Source organism: Pseudorca crassidens, chromosome 2, assembly GCF_039906515.1.
Source record: "Pseudorca crassidens isolate mPseCra1 chromosome 2, mPseCra1.hap1, whole genome shotgun sequence".
Lineage (NCBI taxonomy): Eukaryota > Metazoa > Chordata > Mammalia > Artiodactyla > Delphinidae > Pseudorca > Pseudorca crassidens.
In genome coordinates this window covers 106,083,637-106,103,879 of record NC_090297.1, presented here as the reverse complement: position 1 = coordinate 106,103,879, position 20,243 = coordinate 106,083,637, and the positions used below count along the sequence as shown (strand labels likewise).

Genomic DNA, 20,243 nt, shown 5'->3' with positions numbered 1-20,243 from the left:
TTTTGCAGGAAGTCTCTAAATTTGGACTTTCATAGCTGTTCTTCCTTTATTATATTTAGGTTAAACAATTTTGGTGTGAGTATCCATAGGTTATGTTGTGCCTTCTTGGAGGATCACATCAGGAGCCATATGATAGCAGTTTATTGCATATTAATGATGTAAAATTTGACAACTTGGATTAGGTGGTCTACCAGGTTTCTCTTTTGTAAAGATTTTTTTTCCTTTGAAACTAACCAGTGGGGTGATACTTAGAGACTGTGTTCCCCAAACTCTCAGCCATTTATTTCACCCAATTATGGAAACTGTAGCATCCATAAGTTTGGTGATCACAAAATAAATTGAGGCTTTATAGAATAATAAGATATAGTCAAACAAACCGGGTAAGGAAGTAGCATTCTAATTATAAATACAAGGTCTTGGAATAGCAAAAAATACATTATGCTCTGAGACCTGAACATAGTTTGGTTTGGCTGGACTACAGGCAAAGATGGAAGAGTGACTGAGTATATCTCCTGGTTCACTGGGCAGATATATGAAAATATTTGTGTGCTCTGCTAAATAAAAAGTTTAGAATGAAGACAGCCCACAGCCACTGAAAGATTTTAAGCAGGTGAGTGACACAATAATAAATACATTTTGGAACAATCACTCCAAAAATGATGTAGAAGATAGACTGAAAGGGGATGGAGCAGGAGGCGCTAGAGACAGCTGTAATGGCCCAGGTGAAACAGCATAAGTAAAACTATCCTGGGGGTGTTAAGAGGAGAAAGCGTGGCCTTGGTGACCAGATGTAAGACTCACAGTTTTGTGGCTTGGGCAACAATGTGGATGGTAGTACTGTTAGTGAACAGGAGTAAGTTTGGAGAGAAAGATGAAATGATGAGGTTGGAATGAGAACAGAATCTGTACCTAAAGGTTTGCATCAAAGAATTACTAAATGCAGCAAACCAGTAATACTGTTTAAACATATCTTGTTCCTAAGAAGAGGCCAGCTCTGTCTGAACATGATGGGCTGAGGATTCTCAGAGCCTGTTAACACAGGGTCCAGGATTCACACTGCTTTTAGAAAGGTCCAAGATTCTGCACCTTATCCTATGTTATTTCAAGGAAACACTACTTACCATGCCTAGAGTATCTCAAGGGAGTTCATAAAAAAACATTTGATATAAATCCTAAAATCCTAGGCTGTGTGACCTTGGGCAAGCCACTTAACTTCTTCAGGCCTCAGTTTCCTCGTCTATTAAGACCTGGATAATGACAACTGTCCTGCCTCCTTCAGTGGGTTTGCGTGAGACTCAAATACGTTAATGTATGTAAAAACAGTTTATAACTGTAAGTCACTATACACATGCAATTTATTATATCTTTTGGAAAATGATGGTCCAAGCCTGGCTCTTGGGACTTTGAAGAGGAAAAGGGATTCAACAGAATGCTGATAGTCCAGTTCTGCAGATTTCTTGACATATGGGTAGAAGCTACTAGACTGTGGCCTTATATCACTGACAGCATTATCAGTCCTTGAGAAACTATGCACGTACTCATCAAATAAAACAATCCTTCCCTCACTTCTCCAACAGCTTCTCTTTCAATGCCATCCAGGGTCCAGCTTGTACTCTGAGATCCTTACCTTTATCAAGCTGGTATACATTAGACCTTTCCCAAATTTCATGAATAAAGGGAGACTATTGGCATATTGATTAACCACCTCAATCAAAATAGAATTTTACTTACATGGTAATGATCTTTCCCTCTCATGATCTCTCTTGATTTCTCCTTCTTTATCATCATTCACAGAGCTCTGAGTCAGCATCCAACGATAAATGACTTTCTGCCAAATTGTATAATTTCTGGCTTGGTGAAGGTGAAATCAAACGTGAAGGAATTCACAGAGACAGCGGCCATATTTGAGGATGGCTCCAGGGAGGATGACATTGATGCTGTTATCTTTGCTACAGGCTATAGCTTTGCCTTTCCTTTTCTTGAAGATTCTGTCAAAGTAGTCAAAAACAAGATATCTCTGTATAAAAAGGTCTTCCCTCCTAACCTAGAAAAGCCAACTCTTGCAATCATAGGCTTGATCCAGCCCTTGGGTGCCATTATGCCCATTTCAGAGCTCCAAGGACGCTGGGTCACTCAAGTATTTAAAGGTAAGTGACCATGCAAGATGACTACCGAATTACTTAGTGGTTTGTTTAATTATGTTTATGTTCTTACTTATAAATAGCTGAGACAGCATGTATGATTGTAACAGTGCCTGGTACAAAATTAGTGCTCAAAAATTAATTTTTGAGGGAATATAAAGTAGTAACTTATAACCATGGACATATAGCAGAATCTACTAGGAAGTTTTCCAAAAATAGGCATGTTTGCCTGGTGGTATTTATTTAATAAGTCTCAAGTGGGGCTTACATAAAATTGTTGAGAAAATGTTCCCCAGGTGATTCACACATGCACTCCAGATTAAAATCCACTCATCTAGATTTCAGACAACTGATACATATTTGTGAAGCAAAAGAATTTAATCTTCTTTCATTATAGTTAGAGAAAGTCACATATAGAAGTGCTGTGATTTCATTTCAGACAAAAATTAAGAGCTGGTTAAAGACTAGTCCAGAATGAAGAAGATTCAGCCACTCAAAGTCTTACTTTCCCCCCTTTATGTTCCCTCTTTCAGAAAGTTTTGGCTAGGAAAACATGAGAAAAAACTTTGGGGTTTGGGATAGTAGGCTCAATATGAATCAGCAGAATGATGTGGCTTCCAAAAGACTTAACTATATCTGTCATCATTAAAAAACTGTAATGTCCTGGAATTTACTACTGTTCTTCCCTGAACTGGTGAGACCACACCCACAGACATTTTAAAAGTGAAACTGGAGTACATTAAAAGGAGAGAGACAAGAGTGGTTAAGGGATTTGAAAATGTGCCATTTGAAGTACAGCTAAAGGAGCTGGAGAGGTTTGGCCTGGAGAGGATAAGATTTAGGGGAGATATGGAAGTTCCCTTCAGATACCTGAATAGATGCCCCATGGCAGAAGGTTTTTTATATTTGCTTAGTATCACTTCAAAGGGTTGAACTAGAAACAAGGAGTGAAACTTTGAGGGTTTGCACAATATCAGCTTAACATTAAAAATAAACTTTTGCCAGGCCAATAGGAAGTAGATTCAAGCCTCAGAATAGGGAGAAATCAGATGACTTTTAAGGTTCCTTCTAACAAAGAAGTTCTTTGATTCTATGGTTACTATAATAAAATTTGCTACCATTACTTATGTTTAATTAAAACTGTTCAAAGTTCTTGTTGAGGGACTTCCCTGGTGGTCTAGTGGCTAAGACTCTGCATCCCCAATGCAGGGGGCCTGGGTTTGATCCCTGGTCAGGGAACTAGATCCCACGTGCCTCAACTAAAGATCATGCATGCCGCAAAGAGGATTTTGCATGCCACAACTAAGACCCGGCGCAGCCAAATAAATAAATAAATATTTTTAAAAAACGTTCTTATTTAATTACAGATTCTTCTTCCCTAGTGAAGGTCCTCATGGTAGCAGAGAAAAAAGAAGCAATGATGTTAGAGTTGATAGATAAAAAACTTTTCCAAATTTCCCCAAAGTTCTTTCATTTCTTTCTTTCTTTTTTTTTCTTTTTTAATTTTTTGGCTGTGCCGTGTGGCATGTGGGAATCATAGTTCCCCAACCAGGGATCGCACTCATGCCCCCTGCAGTGGAAGCATGGAATCTTAACCACTGGACTGCCAGGGAACTCCCAAAGTTCATTTCTTAATTCCTTTTAATTCTATCCAGTAGATCATGTACTCCTTGAGCACTGGACCAGCAATACAATGCAAGTAACCGGTTAAGTTGGCTTAATTCCAGTCATATAAAGTGGATCTTTTTTTTTTTTTTTTTTTTTTTTTTTTTTTGCGGTACGCTCTGTGGCCTCTCCCGTTGCGGAAAACAGGCTCCGGACGCGCAGGCCCAGAGGCCGTGGCTCACGGCACAAACCCACATCCCCCGCATCGGCTGGCGGACTCCCAACCACTGCGCCACCAGGGAAGCCCGCTAAAGTGGATCTTTTAATTGGGTCAATAAAGTAAGAGGAAAAGGTTGCTTTAAAATAGGCCACAGCATCTTAGTAAACTTTGAACAAAAACGAGACTCTTTTCCAGGACCAAGTGAACCATTGAGAGGATTAGGGCAAATGAGTATTTGGAAGATTCTGCATTGTGACTGTGGGATTAGGGGATCTTAGGGGAAATGCACAAAAAGCTCAGTTTCCTCTGCTAGCAAATCTTAGTGCTAATCCCTCTAGCTCTCTTCTTAACACTTGGAAGGAAGGAATCATCAGAGAATCCCTATAACTTTAGCAAATTTCCAAAAGGAACCCTGAGTTTTTTGTTTTACTGTCTGCCTACCAAATCCTTGCCTTTCTCAGCCCAGAATTTTACCTTCACTGTGCCAATTTTAAGACCATTCTTTCACACCTGCCCAACTCTGCCTGTCCTCTTCCCTGGCCTGTCCTTTCCTCATCAATCCCCATTTCCCTACTTCCTTTGTTCTCTAGAATTACTATTCTCTTGTCAAGAAAATATTCCACCCTTTCCTAGAACACTGAACCCACTTGCTTGCCTTGACAGAAATCTAGTTTTCTTTTGTCTTGCTTGTAGCCCTCTCAAGAGCCCTTGCAAGTGTTCCACTTTCATTTCGTAACTTTCTTCCCTTGAAAACCGTATGAAATGATACCAATTGTCTGGATCACAAGGAAGCATTATGTCATAGCATGGCATTCACGTTCCTCCACAAATTGGATACAGGCTGCTTTTCAGGCCCATCTTTTGCAGGTCTTTACCATCCATCCTACAATCTTCTAGATGCACTGAATGACTCACCCACTATGCAGCAAACACAGCAGGTACTCTTATACCCTGTGCCTTTGCTTCTGGTGTTCTCTCTGCCTGGTATGCCTCCCCTTTACTTGTTATTTGTGTGGAAAAAGCCTGTTTATTTCCTCCCTCTCTGTAGTATATTGAAAGCTCTTTAAATAAAAGAATCATGTTTATTTGCCTTTGTCTTCCAAGACTAGACCAGTGCCTAGCACATGGGAGGTAGCTAATACATCTCTATTCAATGACTGCAAGTTTAGTTTTGGAGGTATTCTAAACTCTACAGTAGAAAGTTCTTATCTGAGGATCTCAGCTTATGAACTATCTTCCCAATTTCCAGTCATGGTAAAGGCTGGACTGGACTGAAAGAGCAGAATGGCAGCCACACCTCCTTTCTCTTGTAACATAGTCTTTACATTTAAAGTGCAGGGACTAGTCAGGACTACATAAATACAATCTGACTTAGGCCCGAGAGCCAACTGAAAGACTTAGTTCCACAGAGTTACAATTCAGGCTCACCCCCTTTGAACCTTGCCTTGGAACCCTTAGGAAATCTCTGAACTTCAGTTCCACACTGTTCTTCAACAACATTCTTCAGCTAACATTTACTGGCCTCTTAGTATATGCCAGACCCTCTGCTAGGTGCTGGAGATACAAATATGACCAAATAGAAAATTCTTATCTTTATGGAACTCAGAGTCAAGCAAGGGAGACAAGTAAACAGACATTTAATGTGTTCATTCAGCAGGTATTTACTATATCCTAAACAAGGGTCCAATAACAATATAGAGGAGCTGGCTATGGGAGCAGAAAGGAATAAGTACCCAATTCTCCCTACAACTGCAAATACACTGTAAAAAAGTAAGAGTTTACTAAGAGGACAATGGCATCTTGAACATAACAGAGAAGAGAACAATTAGTAATATTTATGCAAAGTTAGAGAAAATGACAAAATAAACCAAGTCCTGAGAACTATAAGGAGTTCAGAATTCTGGAGAATAAAGTATTATAGGAATTAAAGAAAATGAAGCTGGAGATATTTATAGAGGCAAAACCAAGAAAAATCCTTAGGTGCCATGCAAGAAGTTCACATTCAATGTAGGCAATAGAGAACAATTGAAGGATTAACTGGCAGAGGGGGAGTCAAATCAGATTTGTAACTCAGAAGACGTATTAGAGGGAAATGAAATGGGAAATAGGTCAGTTGCGAGCCTGTGACAAATGTCCAAGAAAGACATAATGAGGGCTTTAAACTAAGGTAAAGGAATACGAGAAATATTTGAATGAAATTTCATTGGTGAATTTGAAAGGATTTGGAGGGAATGTAGGTTGGAGATGAAAGCCAGAAAAAGAATCTGCTCAGGGTTGTGGCCATTGATGTAAACTGGTAATATAAGAGGAGGTGCAAGATAGGAAGGAGGGAGATACATATGGTAAAAATGACATGTGCCTGAATGAGGAAACACTGCAACAACAGTATCAATGAATTAAGAACTGCACCACCGGATACAGTACACATCTTTATATATTCCTATCTATCTACCTATCTAATTTATAATGATTGTTTGGTTGTGTTTTTGTTGTTTTTTGTTTTGTTTTTTGGATGGATTGGCTGAATCACAGGCAAGAAATCACCTCCTCCTCCATAATGTTTCTACTTAAGAGAAGTAAAAATTATGGTTGTACCATGAGAAATAATTTGGAAATCAACTCTCAAACTGTGCTTCATGAGCATCTTAAGACCTGTGATTAACTTCAAATGAAGCATTTCAGTGATTCCTCATTGACTTACGAACATACATAATAATTCCCAAGGCTAAAATGAAAAGAACACATGGCAAAACACAGAAGGCTATTTCTTGAGGGTTGAATTTGGGTCTCATGTTTTAAGAGGGACACACCAGGATAGTTACTAGAGTGAGCCCAGAGAAAGGCAACCAGTGGGGCAGAGAACATGAAAGCTGTTATATGGGGAACTGTTAAGGCTTTAAGGCTGATAATGGGAAGACTTAAAGAAGTTATGACAGTTGTTCTCAAATGGTTCAAACGCTGTCATTTGTTAACACTAGACTCCTTGGCTCCAGAAGGCAGAGCTAAGTCCACTGGTGCCAGCTGCATGGAGCCAGGTTCTGGGGTCAATGAAAAGAATAATGTTCCAGCAAGTAGAGCAGCCAAACAATTAAATCATCTCCTCAGGTGATGAGATCCCCATCACCAGAGATATTTAAGGAGGAATGAGATAACCACTTGAGAGTACTTGTAGAGAGGATTGTATTAGGTAAGATATATTCCCATTCTAAAATTACACGTTCCAGAATTTTGTGGAGTAACACTTTAGAGTTGGGTGTGGCTAAAGTTTTCTACATGGCATAGTGCCTGTAAATCCGGGCATAAAGCTTATCATTTAAATTGAGAGTTGTCTATGTCAACTTAAATACTACTCTACCTTTGTCTAGCCATGTCCTTGGTGTTAAATTCCTCCTACTGGAACTGTTCATTGGTGCTTAAATTTATCTGTTAAGATTGGGTATTATGAGTTGCCCTTGACCTTACCCCTCACTCTCAGTAAATTAAAAAATTTAGAAGGTAAGGCTTATCTTCCATGGAACTGTAGGCATACAACAGGACTGAGAGTTTACTTTTACTTCCTTCTCCCTGTGGTATAAAGCCTCTTTGTTAATAAGAGTACAAGTACAGGTGTGTTTCCCATATTCCTCCCGCCCTTTTACTTTGTACCTCATTTTCCATATACTTTTAAGGCCATTTATCATTTCCTCATGGCCAGATTTCATTTCCCAATTGAAAGACTATGTTAGGGAGGAGGCAGCTTTTGGTTGGAAAGCAGATTAGGAGAAATATCTTACAAAGACAAAGCAGAAAAGAGTAAGCTACTGAGGTTAATATTATTATATTCTGGTGGTGGTAGGGTAAGGTGATCAAGTGAAGGTGTAACCTCCTTGGTACAGACAACTAACCTGTATTCCTTTGAATTTTCCATAGCATGGTAATTGTTAATAGGGTTAGTGTTCATACTGAGGTAATTTTACACTTAAAATTTTGATTTTTCTCTTTAGGGATAAAGACATTAGCCTTACAAAATGAAATGATAAAAGAAATAGCTAAGGTTCAAGAGGATATGGCCAAAAGGTAAGAGTTCTCCCAGGAAGATAGGTGGTTAATTTTTCCCACTTAGTTCTTTTTCTTCTCTTTTGGCTGCATTGGGTCTTCGTTCCTGTGCATGGGCTTTCTCTAGTTCTGGAGAGCAGGGGGCTACTCTTCTTTGCGGTGCATGGGCTTCTCATTGTGATGGCTTCTCTTGTTGCGGAGCATGGGCTCTAGGCACGCGGGCTTCAGTAGTTGCAGCATGTGGGCCCTAGAGCGTGTGGGCTTCAGTAGTTGTGGTGCATGGGCTCTAGGGTGCGCGGGGTTTAGTAGTTGCGGTACACGGGCTCAGTAGTTGTGGCACACAGGCTTAGTTGCTCCACAGCATGTGGGATCTTTCTGGACCAGGGATCGAACCCATGACCCCTGCATTGGCAGGCGGATTCTTAACCACTGCACGACCAGGAAAGTCCCCCCACTTACTTCTTAATAAGAGCAATGTTGTACTGTATTTATTGTCCTCGTGTTTGTTTAAGGATTTAGATTATATTTTGAAGGAAAAGGAAATCATAGTTTGTGACAATAGAATAGAGAATTACCACCAAGTGGTTTGAATGTGGATGGGAAAGGAGAGAAAAGCTTAAGAAAATTCTATGTTTAGGGCCTAAAAGAAAAGTCAAGTAGGAAAAAGCACATGGAGAGAAAACCTGGTACGTTATTTTGGCAAGGATTACATGAAGAGATACTAGAGCTGCCAGAGGAAGGAAGGGCAGCGATGAATTAATGAGAGGTAGAGATGGTTAAATTACAAATCTGCAGGTAGATTTACAAATCTGCAGAGGCCACTTTGCTGGCTGTCATGTGACAGCATAATTAGGTCACAGTGGCTCTTAGTATGAGTAATCTATAAGATCTGGGAAGGTGGTACCACCAGCCCGTATTTTAGTGCTTGGGTGGACACATTTAGCAGTCTGAATTTCAGAACTTGAGCTTATTCACTGCTGATTTTTATTTGAACAAAGTTGATGTTAATAAAGCTCCTAGATTTTTGTGGAGAAGTCAGAGGCACAATCATTCCATGCCCAAAGACGTGGTTTTCTTCAACTGATTATACCAGCATAACTCTCCCTTCTGCAAGGAGGAGAAAGACAGTTTTTACTTAACCCTGATACCCTTTCTAGGTGCTCTCCTATCTTCCTCCTTCCTTTCACTAACAAACTTCTACAATATATATTCTACATTATATATATTGACTTGTAATCCTTTCCTCTTTGTTCTCAGCTTATCTATTTCTTCCACATCCTTCAACGACTTATCATAGCTCGATTTTAACTACCCTCTTCTACATTTCTATTTAGGAGTCTAATACCACATGATTTACCAAAAGTCTTACATTCTTCTCTGTTTCATGTGTATCTATCTTATCGAGTCCAGTGGACTATAAGGCCCTTAAGGATAGAGACAGTGTCTTTCTTCACTAGTTTCTGCAGCTCCTAGCTCAATATTGAGCCAAGAACAGATAGGAAGCATTGATTAATTGATGGAGTGACTGAATTGTTAATAGGCATGGTTTCTGTCTTCTCTGCTTCAGGTATGTGGACAGCCAACGCCACACCATCCAGGGAGACTATATAGATACCATGGATGAGCTTGCTGATCTGGTGGGCGTCAGGCCCAATCTGCTGTCCCTGGCCTTCACTGACCCCAAATTGGCATTACAGTTATTTTGGGGACCCTGTACTCCAATCCAGTATCGGCTACAGGGCCCTGGAAAGTGGGATGGAGCTCGAAAAGCTATCCTCACCACAGAAGATCGTATCAGGAAGCCGCTAATGACAAGAGTAATTGAAAGCAACAATTCCACAACTTCAACAATAACAATGGCCAGGTTTATGCTGGCTGTGGCTTTCTTTGCTATAATTATGACCTATTTTTAGCTGTTCCATTGTCACTGTCCCAGTTTTCTTTGAAAGCTGGATCTGGAGATGCCTTCAGAACCTGACAAGATTGAACAACTCTCAGCTTCACACTGCCCAGAAAGCTACTTTTATTTCTCTTTCCAAAGCATTAACCCTTTTTTCCTCTTTTCCCTACAGTGAAATCTCAGCTTTTCATTTGTACTGACTTACCTCCCTTACTCTTATGACCCATCACTTTTTCCTTCCAGTAATTCCTGGACTGTGAGCTCAGGTACTCTGTTAGTCATCTTTGTTTGTCCTTAGCAGAGTTCCTGACATGTGGTAGGTGCTTTCTTTTCTTTTCTTTTCTTTTGACATGTTTATTGGAGTATAAATGCTTTACAATATTGTGTTAATTTCTGCTGTATGACAAAGTGAGTCAGCTATATGTATACATATATCCCCATATCCCCTCCCTCTTCAGCTTCCCTCCCACCCTCCCTATCCCATCCCTCTAAAGCATTGAGCTGATCTCCCTGTGCTATGCAGCAGCTTCCCACTAGCCATCCATTTTACATTTGGTAGTGTATATACATCAATGCTACTCTCTCACTTCATCCCAGCTTCCCCTTCCCCACTGTGTCCTCAAGTCAGTTCTCTATGTCTGCATCTTTATTCCTGCTCTGCCACTAGGTTCATCAGTACTGCTTCTTTAAATCCCATATATATGCGTTAGCATATGGTATTTGTTTTTCTAACTTACTTCACTCTGTATGACAGATTCTAGGTCCATGCACCTCAGCACAAATAACTCAATTTCGTTCCTTGTTATGGCTGAGTAATATTCCAATGTATATATATGTGCCACATCTTCTTTATCCATTCATCTGTTGATGGACACTTAGGTTGGTTCCATGTCCTGGCTATTGTAAACAGTGCTGCAATGAACATTGTGCTATGTGACTCTATTTGAATTACGGTTTTCTCAGGGTATATGCCCAATAGTGGGATTGCTGGGTCATATGGTAGTTCTATTTTTAGTTTTTTAAGGAACCTCCATACTGTTCTCCATAGTGGCTGTACCAATTCACATTCCCACCAACAGTGTAAGAGTGTTCCCTTTTATCCACACCCTCTCCAGCATTTATTGTTTGTAGATTTTCTGATGATGCCCATTCTAATAGGTGTGAGGTAATACCTCATTGTAGTTTTGATTTGCATGTCTCTAATAATTAGTGATGTTGAGCACCTCTTCATGTGCCTCCTGGCCATCTGTATGTCTTCTTTGGCCATCTGTATGTCTTCTTTGGAGAAATATTTAGGTCTTCTCCCCATTTTGGGATTGGGTTTTTTGTTTTTGTGTTACTGCATAAGCTGATTGTATATTTTGGAGATTAATCCTTTGTCAGTTGTTGTTTGCAAATATTTTCTCCCATTCTGAGGGTTGTCTTTTCATCTTGTTTATGGTTTCCTTCGCTGTGCAAAAGCTTTTACATTTCATTACGTCTCAGTTGTTTATTCCTGTTTTTAATTCCCTTATTCCAGGAGGTGGGTCAAAAAGGATCTTGCTGTGATTTATGTCATAGAGTGTTCTGCCTATGTTTTCCTCTAAGAGTTTTATAGTGTCTGGCCTTATATTTAGGTCTTTAATCCATTGAAGTTATTTTTGTGTCTGTAGTTAGTGTGTGTTCTAATTTCATTCTTTCACATGTAGCTGTCCGGTTTTCCCAGCATCACTTATTGAAGAGGCTGTCTTTTCTCCACTGTATATTCTTGCCTCCTTTGTCAAAGATAAGGTGACCCTATGTGCATGGGTTTATCTCTGGGCTTTCTATCCTGTTCCATTGATCTATATTTCTGTTTTTGTGCCAGTATCATACTGTCTTGATTACTGTAGACTTGGAGTATAGTCTGCAGTCAGGGAAACTGATTCCTCCAGCACCATTTTTCGTTCTCAAGATTGCTTTGGCTATTTGGGGTCTTTTGTGTTTCCATACAAATTGTAAGATTTCTTGTTCTAGTTCTGTGAAAAATGCCACTGGTAATTTGATAGGGATTGCATTGAATCTGTAGATTGCTTTGGGTAATATAGTCATTTTCACAGTATTGATTCTTCCAATCCAGGACCAAGGTATACCTGCCCAACTGTTTATGTTATTTTTGATTTCTTTAATCAGTGTTTTATAGTTTTCTGAGTACAGGTCTTTTGCCTCTTTAGGTAGGTTTACTCCTAGGTATTTTTTATTGTTATTGTTGTGATGGTAAATGGGATTGTTTCCTTAATTTCTCTTTCTGATCTTTCGTTGTTACTGTATAGGAATGCAAGAGATTTCTGCGCATTAATTTTGTATCCTGCAACCTTACCAAATTCACTGACTAGTTCTGGTAGTTTTCTGGTGGCATCTTTAGGATTTTCTATGTATAGTACCATATCATTGGGAAAGTCAGTTTTAGGTCTTTTCCAATTTGTATCCCTTTTATTTCTTTTTCTTCTCTGATTGCTGCACCTAAGACTTCCAATACTGTGTTGATTAATAGTGGCAAGAGTGGACAGCCTTCTCTTTTTCCTGATCTTAGAGGAAATGCTTTCAGTTTTTCACCATTGAGAACGATGTTTGCAGTGGGTTTGTCATATATGGCTTTTATTATGTTGAGGTAGGTTCCCTCTATGCCCACTTTCTGTAATTTTTATCATAAATGGGTGTTGAATTCTGCCAAAAGCTTTTTCTGCATCTATTGAGACGATCATATGATCTTTATTCTTTAATTTGTTAATATGGTGTATCACATTGATTATGTATACTGAAGAATCCTTGCATCCCTGGGATAAATCCCACTTGATCATGGTGTATTATTCTTTTAGTGTGTTGTTGGATTCTGTTTGCTAGTATTTTCTTGAGGATTTTTGTGTCTATGTTCTTCAGTGATACTGGTCTATAATTTTCTTTTTTTGTAATATCTTTGTTTGGTTTTGGTAACAGGGTGATGGTGGCCCTCGTAGAACAAGTTTGGAAGTGTTCCTCCCTCCACAACTTTTTGGAAGAGTTTGAGAAGGATAGGTGTTAACTCTTCTCTAAATGTTTGATAGAATTTGCCTGTGAAGCCATCTGGTCCTAGACTTTTGTTTGTTGGAAGATTTTAAGTTACAGTTTCAATTTCATTACCTGTGATTGGTCTGTTTATATTTCCTAATTCTTCCTGGTTCAATCTTGTAAAGTTGTACTTTTCCAGGAATTTGTCCATTTCTTCCAGGTTGCCCATTTTATTGGTATAGAGTTGCTTGTAGTAGTCTATTATAATCTTTTGAATTTCTGCAGTGTCACTTGTAATCTCTTCTTTTCATTTCTAATTTTATTGGTTTGAGTCCTCTCCCTTCTTTTCTTGGTGAGTCTGGCTAAAGGTTTATCAATTCTGTTTATCGTCTCAAGGAACCAGCTTTTAGTTTTATTGATCTTTGCCATTTGTTTCTATTTCATTTATTTCTGCTCTGATTATGATTTCTTTCCTTCTACTACCTTTGGGCTTTGTCCTTTTTCTAGTTGCTTTAGGTGTAAGGTTATACTGTTTATTTGAGATTTTTCTTGTTTCTTGAGGTGAGCTTGAATTGCCATGAACTTCCCTCTTACAACTGCTTTAGATGCATCCCATAGGTTTGGGATCATTGTGTTTTTGTTGTCATTTGTTCCTAGGTATTTTTTGATTTCTTCTTTGATTTCTTCAGTGATCTCTTGGTTATTTAGCAGTGCACTGTCTAGCCTCCATGTGTTTGTGTCTTTTACTGTTTTTTTTCCTGTAATTGATTTCTAATCTCATAGCGTTGTGGTTGGAAAAGATGCTTGATACGATTTCAGTTTTCTTAAATTTTCCAAGGCTTGATTTGTGACCCAGGATGTGATCTATTCTGGAGAGTGTTCCATATGCACTTCAGAAGAAAGTGTGTTTTTCCACTTTCAGGTGGAATGTCCTAAATATCAATTAGGTCTATCTGGTCTATTGTGTCTTTTAAAGCTTGTGTTTCCTTATTTATTTACTCTCTGGATGATCTGTCTATTGGTGTTAAGTGGGGTGTTAAAGTCCCCCACTACCATCGTGTTACTGTTGATTTCTCCTTTTATGGCTGTTAGCATTTGCCTTATGTATTGAGGTGTTCCTATGTTAGGTGCATAAATATTTATAGTTGTTACGTTTTCTTCTTGGATTGATCCCTTGATCATTATTTAGTGTCCTTTCTTATCTCTTGTAACAGTCTTTATTTTAAAGACTATTTCATCTGATATGAGTATTGCTAATCCAGCTTTCTTGTGATTTCCATTGGCGTGGAATATCTTCTTCCATCCCCTCACTTTCACTCTATGTGTCCCTAGGTCTGAAGTGGGTTTCTTGTAGACAGCATATATAAGGCTCTTGTTTTTGTATCCATTCAGCCAGTCTGTGTCTTTTGGTTGGAGCATTTAATCCACTTACATTCAAGGTTATTATCAATATGGATGTTCCTATTACCATTTTCTTAATTGATTTGGATATGTTTTTGTGGGTCTTTTTCTTCTCTAGTGTTTCCCGCTTAGAGAAGTTCCTTTAGCATTTTGTTGTAAAGCTGGTTTGGTGGTGCTGAATTCCCTTAGCTTTTGCTTGTCTGTAAAGTTTTTGATTTCTCCGTCAAATCTGAATGAGATCCTTTCCAGGTAATCTTGGTTGTTGGTGTTCCCCTTTCATTACTCTAAATATGTCCTGCCACTCCCCTGTGGCTTGCAGAGTTTCTGTTGAAAGAGCAACTGTTAACCTTATGGGGATTCCCTTGTATGTTATTTGTTGCTTTTCCCTTGCTGCTTTTAAATTTTTTATTTTTATTTAATTTTTGATAGTTCGATTAATGTGTGTTTCAGCATGTTTCTCTTTGGGTTTATCCTGTATGGGACTCTCTGCGCTTCCTGGACTTGATTGACTATTTCCTTTCCCATGTTAAGGACGTTTTCGACTATGATCTCTTCAAATATTTTCTCAGACCCTTTCTTTTTCTCTTCTTCTATAATTTGAATGTTTGAATATAATTTGAATGTTGGTGCGTTTAATGCTGTCCCAGAGGTCTCTGAGACTGTCCTCAATTCTTTTCATTCTTTTTTCTGTATTCTGCTCCCTGGCAGTTATTTCCACTATTTTATCTTCCAGATCACTTATCCATTCTTCTGCCTCAGTTATTCAGCTACTGATTCCTTCTAGAGGATTTTTAGTTTCAGTTACTGTGTTGTTCATCACTGTTTGCTCTTTAGTTCTTCTAGATACTTGTTAAATGTTTCTTGTATTTTCTCCATTCTGTTTCCGAGATTCTGGATCATCTTTACTATCATTACTCTGAATTCTTTTTCAGGTAGGTTGCCTATTTCATCACTTATTTGGTCTTGTAAGTTTTCACATTGCTCCTTCGTCTGTAATTATTTTTTGTCATTTTTTTTTTTAAATTTGATGGGTAGGGCTGTATTCCTGTGTTACTGGTTGTTTGGCCTGAGGCATCCAGCACTGGAGCTTGCAGGCAGGTGGATAGAGCCGGGTCTTGGTGCTGAGATGAGGACTTCCGGGAGGCCTCACTCCAATTAATATTCTCTAGGGTCTGAGGTTCTCTCTTAGTCCAGTGGTTTGGACTCAGAACTCCCACCACAGGAGGTCAGGCCTGACTTCCAGCCTGGGAACCAAGATCCCGCAAGCCACGTGGCACAGCAAAAAAAAAAGAAAGAAAAAAAAGGAGCAGTACAAGAACAAAGAATAAAAAGCAAAATAAAATTAGAAAGATAAAAAATATATTAGGAAAAAATATATAACTGAAACAACTGCAACAAGATAAAACAAAACCACAACAGAAAAAAGAAAGGGAAGAAAAGGGGGAGAACAAGCCAAAAGGAGCAGAACAATAACAAAGTATAAAGAATAAACTTAAACTAAAAGATTTATTAGAAAAAATAAAAATATACATGAATCAACAAGGATGAATCAAGGTAAAACAGAACCTCAATCTAAAAGAGGAAAAAGAGAAAAGAAAAAAAAAAGCCTTGGCTATGGGGCACAGAGTTTCAGCATGGGTGGAAATTAGGCAGTGGTGGGTTTTAGCGTGGGGGGGGGGAACCTAGGCGAGAGATGGGTGACTTTTGGGAGTGGGGCATGGCCTAGGCTCAGGACCCATGCAGCCGGAAAAGGCCTTGGGGGTGGGGCCTAGGCAGGCTCCGTTCAAACATGGGGCAGGGGCTCTGCTTAGCGTCTGCGCAGAAGGGGAGAGGCAGCACATCCAAAGGGGGGCCTCTGGAGTGTGGAGTTCCAGAGTTTGGAGGTAAGGTCCTGGGTGAGGGTGTGTGGGTGGGGTTTAGGCCCAGTGTGGCTGTAGGGGCTCTCAGAGGGGGTCTCCGAGTGTAGAGGTAGAGCCCTGGGTGGGGTGTAGGGGCTGGGCTTGGGCTCTGCACGGCAGGAAGGAGGCTCCAAAGTAAGAGGATTAGGCCTAGGAGCCCAACAGGCTCCCTGGTGCCTAAGTGGAAAGGGAAAGCGCTGGCCACGTGCCCTTCCATTCCTCTGCGCCACCCTCTAGGGTGTCCCCGCAACTGCCGTCCCTCGTAACTGTGGGTCGGTCCCACTGGGTGTAGGAACTCCTCCCATCCCCCAGCCACCCCTCAGGGATGCCGGTCTTGTATGTCAGCCTTTACTTTTGCTCCCCCTTACCTCCCTCCCACTCCCTCAGGACCCGCGTGGCTGGAGGGGGCCTCGGTGGGCAGAGGATCAGGCCTGGGATTTCAGCAGGCTCCCAGGGGCCCAAGAGGGCAGGGAAAACCTGGGCATGCTCCCTTTTGATCCTCTGCCCTCCCAATGGTCCCCCAATTTCCCCCTTCGTGCATGGGATCCCTTCCCTTCCCACAGCCGCCCATCAGGGGCACCAGTCCTGTCCCACCTCCACTTCTCCTCCTCCCTCACTCCCCCCCCACAAGCCCCACATCCTACCCTGTCACTGGGTGTTCCTCCCATTCCCCTTAGTTGTCTGTGGTCCCCCACCAGTGTATGGTGGGTGCCCTAGTTATGCGGAGACGCGAATTCCGCGTCCTCCTAGTCCGTCATCTTGACTCTGCCCTTGTGGTAGGTGCTTAATAAATGTTTGCTGTCATTTATCAAATAATATGGTGGGAAGAATAAGCCAATATCTACATAAGAAATGGGAGATTCCATGTAATTGTGCTTCTGACAGGATTTGGTTTTCTACTAGACTTTTAATCTTTTATTTGTTTTTAATATTGTAACTAAATGTATTTTTCCTCAGAGATAAGAGAAATAATGGTCTTATAACAGTTGTATATACCTAAGATAAGATATATAGATACTTAAACACTTTGTTTCACTAGCTGTTCACTAGTGTGTCTGATACCTGGTCATTTTTCACTCTTTTCCTCTAAGCAACACATCTCTATTTTCTCAATGAAGAAACTACCTCCAACTTTCTAGGCTCATGGATCATTTTAACAATCTAGCAGCTACCAGCAGGTTCAACTTGGCTGGAAAAATTGGGATTTTAAATGAGCTGTCCAGTCTTTTTTGATCTCTTAGTTCCCATATTAGGATACAAGACTTTAACTTAGGAACTATGATAAGTAGCCATCAACTGCTGTGGTGTGGCCTACAAATGTGATTGGATTTATCTCCCCCCAACTCCTACTATCTCCCCTCCACACCCTCTCACACAGAGAGTCTAAGTAGTAAGTATTCGAAGAGGTCAGTTATGTAATAAATTAGGATTAACAACTAAATATAGGGGTATTCTGCTTATAACAGTTCTTATGTCACACATTGTAGTTATGAAAAACAAAGCAAATGAAATGAAACCAGGGCCTCCAGTTTATGTCCAAGTGCTGCTGTTGATTCTGTTTTCTCATCCGTAGAAGTTTTGCTCTCTTCTTGTCTGTCAGAGTAGTTCACTAAGTGTTAGATGTCTGACACACCTAATTTCATGAAGAAAGGAACTGATGTACCAGCCAAGTGTGTTCATAAATTAGCTGTGGTGTAATACATTTGGGATTGCTGCCTATTGCTTAACCAAAAAATAAATTTGAACAACTGGAAGAACAACATTAGAAATCATTATCTTTCCCAATGTACAATAAATAAGAGAACCAGAAATGTGAGACTACAACTTCCTCCTAATCATATAACTATTTGTACAATTCCCTGCTATTTCGCCTAATTTTCCCTGTGGAAAATGCTTTTTGAGAATTGGATGGTCTTTTTTCTTCCAGAATCTTTGTGGTACTGGGATTTATCCTCTATTAAAATGGACCTAGTATCTTTTAATCTGCACACTATTCTTGTTCAAAATTAAATTGAAAGCCGCTTCTTTTCCATTTCGTTCTTTCAACATATAAATTTGCCTCTTTCAGCATGTAAGTCTGTTGAATTAAAGTCCTTTGATAATGTAATTCCTAGTTATCAGCAATAAGTACCCCAGTGTCCTCTTTAAATAAAAAGCATGTAATTCTAAGCTCACTGACTCTCTCAGTTTCCTTATAATATGAAAGTTTACCCCCCCAAAAAAATCATTGGTTAAATTCTAAACCAAGCTAAAAGTAAGATGTGAATAGGAAAGTGAACTCAAAACAACTCAAGATACAAAGCCCTAGTTACTGATGAATGTGTATTAATCATCAATTTACCATATCTTGCTTTTGTAATTATATTAAAAGGTTGTATCATTTCCCCAATTATATTATACAGAAAAATGCTTTCTTGTAGTGCCAGAAAGTAAGGAAGTGCTCAAAAAGCAAATCGATGGGGGAATGTCACAGGGACACAGGAACCAACTGAAAGTGGTCCCAATGGCCAAAGCTGGAACAATTTGAACAATATAAATAGCCTAGCATTGGATTATAATATAAAGTATAAAAAATACCCATCAGTCCATAATGGTATAAATAAGTGATTGAATAATAAGTGGGGTAGAATAGAGAAAACTCCCATATGGAAGAATTTCAAACAATTTATATAAATACTCTGCCCTCCAGGAGGTGGAGCATAACTCCCCATTCCTTAAGTGTAGGCTGCATAGAGTGACTTCCTTCCAAAGAGCGGTAAAGGGAGAAAAATAACTTTACAGTGGAGAAATCTGACAAACACTACCTCGGCTGGGTGATCAAGATTAACATCAACAGTAAAGTCATGTGGATAGTATGTACTCTTGATATGATGTGATGAGAAGGGTACTTTGCCTCTGTGGTCTTCCTCCCTAAAACCATAACCCAGTCTAACCATGAGGAAAACATCAGACAAACCCAGGTTCAGGAATATCTTACAAAATACCTGACCATCTCAAAACTGAAGCTCATCAAAAAAAAGGAAGGTCTGAGAAATTGTCATAGTATAGAGGAGCCTAAGACCTGATGTCTAAATGTAATGTACCTTGGATGGGATCTTGGAACATAAAAAGACATTAAGTAATAATTGAAGAAATATTAATAAAGTATGGATTATGGTTAATAACAAGGTACTGATTGGTTTATTGGTTGTGACAAATGTAGCACTGTAACGTAAGATGTTACCAATAAAATAAATTGTGTGTGGGATACACAGGAACTCTGTACTAACTTCCCAAGTTTTTCTTAAATCTAAAACTATTCTAAAATTTTAAAATTATTTTTTTTTTAAAAAATGTATTCTTTTGGTTCAGGATTTGACCCAGAGGCATAGTCTAGTGGAATTTTCTCAGAGGAGGAAGAATATTGGATAGTACCATTCATTTAAATTACTATCTTTTCCCTTGATTACTCTACAAATTAAGTTCTTCTAATAAAGCATACTATTACTTACTATGGCAATTTTGTTCCTTTGTTGAATAAGTATAGACTACAGTTGCAGAGAGGAGAAAATGGTAATATGGTCAAAAGACACATTTTCTTAAAATACTTAGGTAAGTTCTTATAGCTGAGCACATTAAGCCAATAGTCTCCACTAGCAAAATGTACGGTATATTAATAACAAGTATATTCATGAATGAGATAATTTTACTCAGTACTGGATCTGTGCATGGTTACTTTTGTCAGTAGTAATATAACGTATAATACTATACAAACATCCTCCAAGCTGCCTACTTGGAATTTCCCAAAGTGCTGTGTTTTTCCATGTTTCTATATACATTCTTATGTTTCCCCTTGCCCAACCTATTTCACCTTCAAGATTCACGTAATCTGTTATCTGTTCTAGAAACCTCCAGGATTAAATAGGTGACCTATCTTTATGCTTCACACCACACCTGGTATATTGCTCAATTATATGTGGTGACTATCATTTGTCACACTATATAATGTCAATTGTTTCTGTCACCTAGTTCCTCCTTGAACTAGTAAATTCCTTTGA

General features: G+C 39.3%; 1 protein-coding gene and 1 long non-coding RNA gene across 5 annotated transcripts in view; one reads left to right on the top strand and one right to left on the bottom strand.

Annotated features, from left to right (window-relative positions):
• The window catches only part of LOC137219233 (flavin-containing monooxygenase 5-like), a 36,814-nt gene extending 18,434 nt beyond the window's left edge, over nucleotides 1–18,380 (top strand). Inside the window, exons 6-8 of the mRNA XM_067727502.1 lie at nucleotides 1,795–2,147; nucleotides 7,950–8,022; nucleotides 9,569–18,380. Of these exons, the coding sequence (XP_067583603.1) occupies nucleotides 1,795–2,147; nucleotides 7,950–8,022; nucleotides 9,569–9,914 (772 nt within the window). The 3' untranslated portion in view covers nucleotides 9,915–18,380. The remainder of the gene's footprint in view (nucleotides 1–1,794; nucleotides 2,148–7,949; nucleotides 8,023–9,568) is intronic.
• LOC137219236 (uncharacterized) overlaps nucleotides 1–20,243 on the bottom strand; it is a 53,174-nt gene that overhangs the window by 24,076 nt on the left and 8,855 nt on the right. For all 4 annotated transcript variants that reach the window (XR_010941037.1, XR_010941035.1, XR_010941036.1 and 1 more), the window contains exon 2: nucleotides 1,732–1,988. This is a non-coding gene — a long non-coding RNA (uncharacterized lncRNA). The remainder of the gene's footprint in view (nucleotides 1–1,731; nucleotides 1,989–20,243) is intronic.